Source organism: Leptosomus discolor, chromosome 6 (genome assembly GCF_034619465.1).
Source record: "Leptosomus discolor isolate bLepDis1 chromosome 6, bLepDis1.hap2, whole genome shotgun sequence".
Lineage (NCBI taxonomy): Eukaryota > Metazoa > Chordata > Aves > Leptosomiformes > Leptosomidae > Leptosomus > Leptosomus discolor.
In genome coordinates, this window is record NC_141396.1 from 38,422,047 (window position 1) to 38,435,155 (window position 13,109).

General features: G+C 42.9%; 1 protein-coding gene across 1 annotated transcript; it reads left to right on the plus strand.

Annotated features, from left to right (window-relative positions):
- Nucleotides 1–626: 626 nt before the first annotated feature.
- On the plus strand, nucleotides 627–5,955 carry NUDT13 (nudix hydrolase 13). Its single transcript, XM_009958301.1, has 8 exons — nucleotides 627–709; nucleotides 1,601–1,740; nucleotides 2,383–2,490; nucleotides 2,882–2,988; nucleotides 3,901–4,026; nucleotides 4,255–4,366; nucleotides 5,013–5,167; nucleotides 5,761–5,955. The coding sequence occupies exons 1-8, from the start codon at nucleotides 627–629 to the stop codon at nucleotides 5,953–5,955; spliced, it is 1,026 nt and encodes a 341-aa protein (XP_009956603.1).
- Nucleotides 5,956–13,109: the final 7,154 nt, after the last annotated feature.

The window sequence follows — 13,109 nt, forward strand, 5'->3', positions numbered from 1 at the left end:
TCCTGAACCTGAGTTCAAACTGCAGTCTGTGACTGCCTGAGCTGAAAACATGGTAGGATCCTTTGGCACAAAAAAACATTCGTAGCTGAAGATGATCCAATTCAGCTGCAACTGCTGTCTCTCATCTAACTCAGGGAATTCTCTTCCACAGCTGATATTTTGTCTTTCATTCTCTTTTGGCATTAGTGCCTTTCCCACAGATCTACTGTGTGCTGAATAGGATGTTCAATTGGACTGAGGCCATTACAACTGTGTAAGAAACAAACAAGAGATCAGCCACCTTCACTGCTCTTTTCCCCAGGGATATAGCAGTTTAGGACAGGAATATTTTATCTTGTTTTATAGGCCTGTAAGGCCTGTGCACACTCACAGCTGGAAACAAACTGAGGTATCTTTAAATAGTCTTAAAAATTGTCTGAAACTGGGTTTGATGCATGACTAGCAACTAAGACCAAAGTGTTAATTTTATAAAGCAGATGCCAGCATTCTGCAGACCCTGCAAGAAGGTGATTTCTGGTAGCAGGGGGTTATTGCACCTTTTAAATCAAACTTAACTTTGTAGGGCTGCTGCATTATATTCTATGCTTCCCTTTTCAGGCAGAGACAGCTACGTATAAGTGTTGGTTATGGCTGCAATTTATCAAGCAGTGCATAGAAGAGCTTCCTCTCTTGTCTGCAGGTTACACTCTACCTATGTTAGAAAAATGAGGTAAGTTCTCACCTGATTCTTGCGTACAGTGAGAAGACCAGAGTTTGGCGCTCTTGTGTCCACTGTCATAAGCTGCTTGACCTAAATCTAACCTGGGGGTTAATCTTTTAACAGTTCAGCAATAACACAGTAATGCTATGTGAGCTCTGTAAATGAAAACAGTCAAAATCTCTCTACTGCCTTCACCACTGATAAGAACTGGTTCTCGCAGGCTGAAGCTCTGTTAATGAATGCCTATGCTCACTGTCCTAGCTAAAGATCTCTTACAATACATGGCAGACTTGAAGTGACCCTGCTCACCTCATTTTAAATACTACTTTCAAACAGTATGAAAGAAGCATATCCTAACACCCTTTTTCCAATGATTGCTTTTCCCAACTCAGGCCCCAGCCAGCTGAGCCCTAAGACTTCACTTTGGTCTTTACCCCTCACATCAGTGTGACAGGTAGAATGTACCCTGTAATAGTGCATGTAGCCTGACAGGAAGCATATTCAACATCTGAAGTGCTCAGTAGCTTTGCCAAACAGGACTTGGAGCCATCCAGATTGGGGGGGATAAAAGGGAGGATCAAGGTTTCCTCCACACAAACGATCATGTCTATGAAGCAGATCTCTTGCATTAAGAGATTGAGTTACCAATCTTCTTGGATGTCCAAGACCTAAGGCTACTTGTGCGGTAGTAAGAATTGCCATGTTTTCTGCCACACAGCACCTTCGCTAGAAGCTACAGTCCACCAAAGGGTAGACTCTCAGCTCTCAAAAACTCTAGAAGCATGTGGAATACGTAAAATCCATACCAGCCCCCCTGCTCTGTGCAAAAGAAATGCGTCCAAATAAGCATAATCCAAACATGATCTTGAATTCATCTTCTCAATTCTTTTCTCACTGCAGGTACTTAAATGAGCTAAAGGAAGATGATAGCCTTTGTAGACAAGCACAGACCTCAGGAACTTTCTACCTCTTTCACAAGCTCTGCCCCTTCCTGCAGAAAGTTGGGAAGAAATATTTGGTACCACAGCTCAGTGCAGCAGGTAAGCAGGTGTCCAGAGAGAAAAACCTCCCGGATCACACAGCTGAAATGACAGAGTCATTTGCAATACGCAACTCCTTACATGGGGGCTGAAAATCTGGGAAGCTGCGCAGGAACATCCTGCTATATGCAGCACGCTATTTGTTAACAGCCAAAGACCATTTAGTTAACCCTTGGCATGGGGACACAAGCTTATGCTCTTCACACACACAGGGTATCAACGTATACCTGATCTGGTTTGAGCTGATGAGTTTTAAACCTTTGGGACCATGCTGTTTGAAGAGAGAGGGCTGGCAGAAAACAAGCAAGGTCTAACTGACAAAGGGTATTTGGCGGAATCAGGAAAAGTTTTCTTTTGAGAGAAAGGTATTGGCTAATATAGAACAGAAAGAGAATGGACATCTGCTCCCCAAGCATTACAACATTTGTACCTTCAGCTTGACATGATCAAAACTTCTAACAGCTAGGAGGAAAGCCAGACTTTTGGTCTCCATCTGTGTGGGACCACTTGTCTGGTCTGCTCTTTCGCATGAGCACCCTGCCTTGAGCCAAGAGTGTGTGTCCCTTGAAGACTGAAAGAGCATAATGTTGTATAAATTTTCTTTCATCACAGCTTTTTCTTCCCCTTTCCCGTGCTGTTTAGAGATGAAAAGGATCCTGGAGAAATTCAAAGAGACTGAACAGTGGATAGAGAAGTCGGTGCTGATCGGTTGTTCAGACGAGCACGTAGCACACTTTGCCCTGGATTTAGGTTGGGATGACTCCTCTTCCATCTGTGTCAGCATCACGTTTGATGGACTGAGATGGAGATGCTGCCTAGGCAGCATCCCTAGTCCTTGCTGGGTGAACGTTTTCCGCCAAAGAGGACTCGGTTAAGTCTCTGTAGGAGCTGTTTTGAGCGTGGTGGGTCAGAGCCACAGAACTGCACTGCTGTTCCTGTGCGTGTGTTAGTAAAGGTGGGCTGTTGGCAGGTCACTTAACGTTTGGGAATGTTACCACTAATGTGATGTCACTTCCACGGGAACTTCCAGAAATTGTATACCGGAATAATGAAGGGCATAAAGTTGGGATAATAACTGCAATTTATGAGATCAAAGATTTGTTTGTTGGTGGTGTTTTTTTTTTTTTTTTAATTTAAACAGGAGACTTGGAGAAATCAGTCATTGAGTCTGAACTCAAGGGATCGTTTACTGACTTAAGAAAGGCTCTCTTCGTAGTGGATGGGAAGGATTCTCGTTTGCTGTCTTCGGTATTGTACAGGATTTTTTACTTTAAGAAGTTGCAATTTCTAACATAGTAACAATTTCTAATCCTTCTCTTTGTCTCCCATAGTGTTTTATGATTTAATATGTATTGTGGAAATACCTACTGTACACTTTCAGTATCCTATGTACAAACACACTATAAATTCCAGCAGTTTTCCCAAATTTCCAATACCAGAACCAAGTTGCAACAGAAAAAGAAACATATAAGTGGCTTGAAAATGACCACAATAATTAGCCCTTTAGCATCAATTTGCTGTATGCCCAGTATGAAACATGCTGATCTTATCAGTAGTCACAGCAATGCCAGTTTGCCCTCAGCTTAACAAATAGAAGGCACTAGTTTTCTGTAATCTTCTAGGCAAACTGAATTTGCCTAGAATGAACTTACAGATCTTCTCTCAGAGCTGCTCCTTTGAAACTACTCACTTATAAGCTGTTACTCTGCCAATGCCATATGTTTGGAAGTCCTAAAAGACTTGTGTGTGAAAATCAGCTGTCCTGACCCATAAGTAGAAGTAGCTTATGTTTCTTTTCCTGCTTTATAATGTTTATAGTGCTTGGGCTATTTCTCAGGGATGTATTCAGACGTGGAGACTCCTTTGAATAGTTCAGTTCCCATTACTCCCATTATGTCCCAATAAAGAACAACTCTTCCCAACCTCCCCTGAATGTGGTCAAATTTGGATGCTAAAGCATGAAGCACCGACTGCAGAATCTGCCATTTTTCAAAGCAGTGCCTGTACTTCATTTACCTTTCTAGGGCTCTGAAACATAATCAGAGTTTATCCACACAACTGCATGCTGGGGAGAAGACAGCAAAGTATCATTCAGGGAGACTGCTCTGAATCATCTCTTTGCCCTAGGTATAAGTAAGATTTTTCTCTTGCTGTTCATAGGCCCAGTCCCTTCTCCGGTGGCACGATTCCCACCAGTACTGTAGCAAAACTGGGCAGCCTACTCAGAAGAACATAGCTGGCAGCAAGCGTGTCTGCCACGCCAGTGGAATAACTTACTATCCACAGGTGAGCACCTGAACAGCAAAGGTAAGCAATACAGGGGCTCTGTGGCAACAAACCAGTGCTGCTTGGTTGCATGGAGGGGAAGCTGTAAGAGGCAGCAGGAGTGCTTTGCATACAGCTGGGTTTTCTTCACTGTTCACCCAGTGACCACCAACGGACTAGGAAAAGCAACAATTTGCACTTACTTGTTTGGTCCGAACTCCTTGCTTTGCTTTTTGATGTATTTGCTAGATGTCTCCAGTGGTTATCATCCTGGTGTCTGATGGGAGCCGGTGCCTCCTCGCACGACAGCCCTCGTTTCCCCAGGGGATGTACACTGCTCTGTCAGGCTTCTGTGACGTGGGTAAGGCGGTCTCTGATCCAGCATGGTGGCCTCGGACATGCAGGGCACGGGGGCAGAACGATGGGACATCAAGGAAGCGCCTGTTCACAGAGGAGGATGGAAACATAGATGGTATCAGGGAAAAACACACTGGATCCAAGTAGATCGGTGTTGCCATTCAGACAGAATTCAAAATAGCTGTATGTATCTGAAGAGAATGGGACTTACGAGTATATATCAGTTGCTGTAGTCCCTGATGGTAAATACAAGTATAAGACTCCCCAGGTTAGAACCCCGGGTACTTTTTTAGTCCATTTTGTTCTAGTGCATTCTAGCTCAGCAGAAAAACTACAGAACTCTTGTTACAGGAGGGAAAATGGCTTAAAAAGGAAAGCGATGAAGAGATGCAGCATTGTTCTGTCCACCAGCTGTATACAGACAAAGCCAAAAATGTCTCTGATACCTCTGTTTAAGAGAGGCAAGCATTGTCGATAAATTTAATTGAGCATCCTGCTGACAAGTGTTTCCAGGTCAACACAGTCGGAGCTCCTGCGTGTGCATGAGTAGTCAAGGGCTGGAACACCTCAGAAATGAGCATGCCTACATTTTTGCCACAGTTTGCTGCCCTTAGGCCAGGCCATCCTTACCTAACTTTGGTTGCTTCCAGGTGAAAATGTGGAGGAGACAGTGCGGCGAGAGGTGGCAGAAGAGGTGGGCCTGGAGGTGGAGTCGCTCTGGTACTCAGCTTCTCAGCACTGGCCCTTTCCCAGCAGCTGCTTAATGATAGCCTGTCATGCTTTGGTGAGAGCACAGCAGGCTGAGGTGAGAAGACTCAGGTTCTCCCTAGGCATTTTACTGCCCACCTTACATAGAAAATCTCTTTCAGTCCACAGACTTCAGTCTGGAGAGCATCAGATCCTCTCTAAATGCAGTTTTCCATCGGCTTTCTCTACAAGTGAAGACCAAACTTCAAACCAATCATATCTTCTGTTGCAATGTGCCAGATTTTGCACAGGTCACTATATATATACAAGCCCCGAGCCCAACACTCCTATATTTTTTCCTCTGAACTTTGCAGAGGAGGTACGGAGGTACTCTCTAGTATTAATATCATATTTTCCATAGAACATGCAGATTCTGGCATGTTAGTTACTGTGCCCAGCCACTGGTACTTTGCAGGCCAGTGCCGTGATGGATAGGGCTATTTTGTGGCTTCCCTAAGGAAACCAAGGCAACAAAGCACTGGTGGATAGTAATGGCCTTTCCTGTACTGGCATCAGCATTGAATTCAGGCATGGATAAAGCACTCTGGGCATTCTAGCATAGGATCTCTATGGGTGCAAGAACAAGCCAGGTACCGCTGCCCACATTTAAATCTGATTTAAGGAACTGGTACTCCCTGAATTCTTTTCCAGATCAGTATGAACAGCCTGGAACTAGAGGAAGCCCACTGGTTTGGCCTGGAGGAAATTGTGGAGGGTCTCAAGAGAGAGCCCAGATCTTCAAAGCACGAGAATGGTAGTTTTTTACCCTGGTTCCCTCCCAAACAGGCCATTGCTCACCAGCTGATTTGTGAGTGGGTTAAGCAGCAGACTTCCCAGCCAGCTTAAGTGTAATGTCAAGTCTGCAATTCTACGAGAACTACCTGAAGGCAAAGTTTGTGTTACAGTGAGCCATCAGCACCAGACTGATGGCAGTCTTAGATACATAGACATACAAAGCCATTTCTAAACTTATCATCCTTACGCAATTCCATGTACGGTGGGTCACCTTTGAGGTCCCATGACTTGCAGTAAATGTACAATAAAATTCTTAGTCCCAAAGCATCAAACTAACTGTGACCAGTTGCTGCCGTTGCCCAGCAAGCAATAGAACAGTGAGCCCTGGTACCTATGTCCCATTTTCCTCCATTTTGCTCATCTTGGATGGATATCAAATGCACAATTTTTCTAGAAAAAAATAAAGGGACAGTGGTGCCTTTCAGTGTTCACATTTATATGGATCTGGAAGAACTATCCAAAAAGACTTTAAAAGGCCACTCTCCCCTTCTTCTGTTTCCGTTCCCATTCAGTCTCCCAGTTTCATATAAAACTTTTTTTTTTTTTAAGTGGGGTCCTACTTCATTCAGGTATCTGAGCAACTAAAAATCTCTCTAGAGGCACCATTTTCACCACCAGTAAGTCAGTGTTACTTCCATCACAAGGAAGAGAGAACAGTGGTGGTAGAGAGTGGAAGAGCAAAACCTACATATAAGCTTATTAGAACCACCCAGATAATGCAAAGGTGAGAGTAACTGCTGACGAAAAGGGACTGCACTTCTGACAGAGAAAAATCCTGAAGTCACAGTGCCTCTTACCCTGTGTCAAAAGTCTATGGCTTTCCTGGAGAGCTGGTCTCATTTCACTGATGAAATGGTATCACTTCTCTAGAAGGAAAGCAACAAAGAGACAGTCTGGGCAAGGAAAGCTTAGTAAAAGAGAAGGATGTTTGATCTGCTGCTGATTGAGGCTGACAAGCCTTTCTGCCTACCTGGTCAGAGTTCAAATGCCTAGATTGCAAAGCCATCAGCAGAGATTCTCAAAGGGGGAACAGGAATGTATCACTGACTGCCACCATTAGGATTCTTTGTAGGTGAAAGACCTTTTGAGCAGTGGTAAAAATCTAGTCATGACACCTGAGCAATAAGTAAAAAAAGAAGGCTTTCTCACAGCATTGGGACATGCTTTGTTTTCTCAGAGTCAATTTTACTTCAGGAGGCTGGGAGATTTTTTCAGGCCACAGTGGCATGTGGAAACACCTTTCCCACCCTTGCTAACTCTCAGTCAATAAAACCCATGTGTCAGAGCAAGTCTTTCACGCTTGTGAACTCAATTTGTCAGTCCTTCTGGAAAGAATGTGCTGTGGTATAGCCAAGAGCATTGCTTCCTCCCCTCCAGCCCAGCCAGACACACCACAGGAGCCCCCACACCACTGAACTTAACTGCAACACTCCTGCATCCAGTTTCCTTTGAAACATGTCCCGCTATTTCTCTTCGTAGTAGTTCCTCCTGCTTTCTCTCCCACCACATCATTTTAATTCCCTGGCATTTCTCTCTTCCTCTCTCATCTCTGGAATCTGCCATTTTTATTTTCAGCCCCACTCCTTTCTTCCCCTTCTCTGCAGTAGAAGGTATGGAAGAGTTAGATACCCACCAGCAAGGTATTCCCGCTTCTTGTCCTCTTTCCTACTTCTCCTTAATGCCTTCCCAACTCACCCTTTCGTAGTTCATTAATCTGTCCCAAGCTTGCTTCCAGTGTACAACATCCAGCTCAAGGTACTTAGTACTTTTTAATATCCACATAATCTGTTCTCCCAGAACAGGCAGAAAAAGGACTGAGAAGTAAAAGCAGCAAAAAGCTATACCTACGAATGAAAGGAGGAATGGCTGTGTGACTTCTGCAGTCATCTGAGCTTTGTGTGTTTTGGTTTTGTACTTTTACAGTTCATATATGCAGTGTATGTCTTTGTCAAACCAGCTGCAGTGTGATCAAATTCAACATCAGAGAAAATTCACCTCTGTTTGGGAAACACTGGGTTACTCTGCTTATAAAATTATGGTTTTTAACGTCAACATGCAGGCTATCGGTGAGCTCTAACTGAAAGACAGCAAGTACTGCCTGCACCAGCTCCTTCTGAACTGTCCCTTCTACATTGCTGATACAGACCTGTCTTGCTAGTGTGTCCCTTTCGGTGATGTGGGCACCACAGCAGAAGGCAGGCTGGTCACAGGAGGTGCGATCATTACTGCCACCCCCTTGCTCGACGCTGATGGGCCAGACACTGCCCAGGCTGAAGCTGTGAGATATCCACAGACTTCAGGACAACTCTTAAAAGCTGCAGTCTGTCTAATACTCTTGACTATACCATGCTTCAGTTTTCATCAGCTCCTGCCTGTTTCCTACAAGAAGAAAGGTAGAGGAAAGGCAAAGCTTTTTTTTTCATTTGTTTGCTTCTGTGACTCACCTTTTAAAACACAGTTTTAAATGTCTGCATGTTCCTTTCAATTATCATTAAGAAAAAGACTTTTCAATCTACTCATACTTTTTTTTTGGCAGAGCAAGGCAGTATTCTCATCACATCTTTTGAAAAGCCTTAAATTTTAAACTGTTTTAGAGAATCCTTAATCCATACCCTTTTGTCTTAGGTATGAAACAATGATGGTGGCCTCTGTCTCTGACATTAAAAATGCAGGAATGATTATAGCCAATTATAGGCAATACACAGCTTCAAACAGGACAGAAAAACAAGATGAGACACATTGTTCTCACTTGCATTTGCCTCAGAAATCTGGCTGAAGCCTGAATAATACTGCAGTCAAGACAGAACATGTTCCACAAAGGCAGGTGACCTGGAAAAAGAAACAGGCAATTCCTGACAGATGCTTCTCCAACAAGATACAGCACGGTTTTCCCATGTAAAACATATCAGGCAGGCAGAAGGGACATGGCAACATATTTCTCTCAAAACCACAGCCGTTAAATGAATCCTCTTTGGGAACATGTGGCTTGTGTAAATCACTGAGACTCCACTGCTTTCAGAGACTGCAAGAGCTTGGGACTTTAGCAAGACCCAACCACTGAAAAGCAGCCAGCCTGTGGTATTACAACCCAGTTGTTTACAAGTATTACCAGCAGCAGGATACACAGACAGCTACAAAATAATAACATTCATCTGATTAATTTGAAATAGCCTTTTGGAGAGCAATGCAAGCAGGTTCAGAGCAACATTCCACCCACCTATCCAAAGCAGAAAGGCATAAAAGTTATGTTTATCTCCAACAGATTCCAGGATTAAAGTAATCAAACCTCATAACAAAACTTGTCTATCTCTGACTAACAAAGCTCAGAAAAATGTTAGCTGGAAATGGTGTGGATTGAGAAGTCACTTACCACATGCTCTCATCACCTTGGGCTGCTCTACTGCTGCACGGAAAGGTCACATTTTCCTACCCAGAGGTAGGAATTGTGAATGGCAGAAGTCTGACTTTGGCATTACAGGTCAAAGAGGAAGCTCTTACATCAAGGAATTACTGCACCTTAAAACATGATCTGAGACATGGTGGAATCTGATGTTTAGCCTGAGAGGAGATGAGCACTTATTGGAATGACCTGACAACATGACCACGTTAAAGTAATTTTTCAGGTAATTATTTCTCAGATAACCATAAACAGTTCAACTCTGGCAGCTGCAAGGGACAGGTTGTCAGAATAGCTTGTAATTACACAAATAAAATTCCTGTGCTTCAGTCTGAAGCACTGCTGAAATATATTTGACAGCCCCAGCCTTCAGCTCCCATTTAAAACTTGTTCACTTTTCAACTTAGGAACAGATGGTAAGCAGCTGTGTAAGGGAAAAAATATTGCCAGATGTCATTCACACAACAATGCATACACCTGGGAATGACTGAAGCACCACCAAAAGTACTTCTGTTAAAAAAAAAAAAAAAAAAAAAGAGGCCAGGTTGCCAATCTGGAAATGGTGTGACTTGCATTTTAAGACCCAACAGTGGTATTTTGTAGACAATCACATGTGCTCAGCGATGTCCAGACTCATCATTATATGGAGAAACTGAAGTTGGCATTGGCTGTCAAACACGAGAAGGATCACAGGAGCAGAAACATAAAGCTTCCCCAGCTCCCTCACAGGGAGAGCAGTATTGGCACAGGAACAGAAATCCTTCTCCAGTGGTCACTGTGCTCAGTTGTATGTAGCATCTTTTTATACAGCGTTCTCCACAGAACTTCACATCTAAAGAAAATACAGCTACAGAGAGAAATAGCAGAAGCTAGGAGGCAAGGCAAGAAAAAAAATTTTCAGTAAGATTTGAAGTGATTGGGGAAAGGAGTGGTAAACAGCAATGTCATTCTAATGGCAGGAAATGCAAAGAAGGCTCTAGTTCAGTGAGTGGAAATACTGCAAAGGGACCCAGAAGATTTACTAGTACATTAATAGAAGCAGAAAAAGAAGACAAATGAGGTTTGGGATAGGGACAAAAGCAAATTCACACATCACTTTTATTAATAAGTCTAAGCATCTCAACAAGATCTTTTAAGGAATGGGAAGCTGAAAATTCATAAAAGGAAAGCTGAGCACTGCAGTCAGGGTGCTAAATAAATGGGTTGGATTAGGACAAGAGCAGCTATGCACCTTTACCTATGAAACACTGTTGACTGATTTGTTTCACAGGAATACAGCAAAAGCAAACAGATACTGCACAAAATTCAGTAACTGCGATCTGTCTGAACAGCAAAAACCTGGGAAGTTTTTATTAGTGAAAGAAAATATGTCTACAGTCACAAGGGGTATGCAGTAATGATCTGAGGAAATACAATAAATATGGCTGCTGTTAGTACACAGCATGAAGAACACCTAGATTGAACTAGATTATATTCCAGCACTATAACTGTATGGCCTTATAACTGCAGGTAAGGTTAATTGCCCTCACCAATTAAAAAAAAAAGGTCTGGTCTGATCTAATTTAGATTAATATCACTGCAGTCAGTGCGTATCATCACTCCTTTTTGTCATCAAATTATGAAGTTTTTACTGGAAACATCTCATTTTCCACCTCCTACCTGCCACAGTGGTCAAGTCACCTACATATTTTTTTCTGAATAAACTGAGCTTTACCTTCACATTAGCTTTGCTCTTCACTTCCCATCCTTGTATGCTTGCAAAATCGTGAGTATCCATCTGGGAGTGCTGACCCACTTCAGCATAGGCTTTATTCCAAACAACAATCCACATTTCACACAGCAGTAACACACAATGGGATATTCTTCTGCCTCCGTTAATTACTATGCTTCTTCGCTAGAGTTTCATACCAGAAACCCATAAATTGTTCATGACACCCTTTTCCATGACACTGCACTCTACAAGACAGTTTCCTAGCCTGGAAGCATAGCCAGCACATACCCCTACACCTGCTATTGTTTCTATCCTATTTCAACAGGGCAGGATGTTAGTGTAAGAATTCAAACACAAGAAAAACTGAATCATGACCACAACAGCAATCCAAGTTATTTTTTGCTGTTGAATTAATTATTCACTATTGGCACCTGGAATTTGTTATAGGATACCCTCTCTCTCCTCAGAAGGTGGTAATCAGGATTCTCAGCCACCAGCTGAGCAACACACTTGAGGCACATCAACTAAGGTGATGTTTTAGGCTTCACACCCCTGACTTCATATTCTCGAGCAATTCACTTCTTTTAATAGCTCTGTATTCTGGTGTTTAAGCCGAGAACCCTAACTGCCCTCCATGGTGGTATTTTCTTAGGGGAATAAACAAAGTTGGAGAAAGAAATAAATTTCCATCTTAGACCTGCCAGAACAGATGCTCTTGTGTTCCGCTCCAAAGACATAAATAGCAAAAGGGAGGGCAGCTGCTGCTGTTGCAGCTTTTGCAGCATCCCAAGGGATCCTGAGGTGGTACAAAGGGCCTGCCCTGACTCCTGCTGCTATTAAAAGCAAAATCCAGTTTCACATAGGAGTTAGATAAGTGGCTGCAGCAGGAGCTGCACAAACATGCATTAAAAAATGCTTTTCCACCACTACAGCTAAAACATGCCCTGGAGATAACTGTTATTCCTACACTGCAGTGTTAGAAAGGAAAGGCAGGAGGCAGGTGTCGTGCAGGGAGGTGATCCTCCATGGCAACAGGGGAGGCTGACATCCACTTACATGGCAAGGATGCTGAAAACAGTTTGTTTGCAGGAGACTGATTTAAGGACAGGGACTTCAAATAGCAGGTAGTATCACTGACACCAAAGTGCACTTGAACACAACTAGCTGTACTGAAATACCACTCCTCCTTAGCCACACCTCCTCCACACTGACCAGACAGGAGTTAGGCTCATGCTGGAAACATTGCTAGCCTGCAGGCTGCTGACTTCCAAGATAAACTGCACATCCTCTATTAACAGAGACAAAATAACCGCCTTCTTTCTTAGGCTGCTCACTGTTCCATAAAGCTTATCAGTGGAAAGAGACTGCCCAGGTGTTTACAAGAGTTTTATCAAGTTAAAGGCCTCTGCTGTCCCCTGGGATTAGTTTCAATCTCATATACGGAAGATGAAAGATCCATTCTTTGTTTTCTTGCTTGAAACATACCAGTCAACAACTACAGCATTCAGAACTGGGGCTATAGGGATCAAGCCACAAACAAGACAACTACCTTTCTGGGAAGCATCAGAAGTTCTAGGATGAACAAGGCTGTACGAAAGGCAGATGCTCAAGTGAGCAAAGTGAATAAATTGTGTTGGAATGCAGTTCTAGTTAAACTAATTTAGAATATAATGGGATCTTTGATAGCAACCCATTGAAAGGGAACCACAGTGCACTTGTCTCCCCTAATTAATTCCATCAGGCTTCCTTCACTAAAAATACTCTCTTTCAAAATTAAAAGCAGAGACGCCTCATGTTACTTCAAAGCAGTGGAAGAGGCAGCATGGAAATGCTTATTCTTTGATAGCAAATTCTCTTGTGAGCAATTCCAGAGTCTTGAACATCTCCATCGTGAAGCTGCTAAACAAAAGTAAATAATCAGAATAAGTACAGCCCCACAGAAAAAACAGTCAAATTGATGGAAAAGTGAGATTATCCAAGAAGCAATATCAGCGTAAGTACTTCCAAAACATGAGCTTGAAAGTCTTCTTCACATACTACATTAGAAGATTCCTTTGATCTGTTTTGACCTTTCGTATAGTGCAGGCCACAAGACAG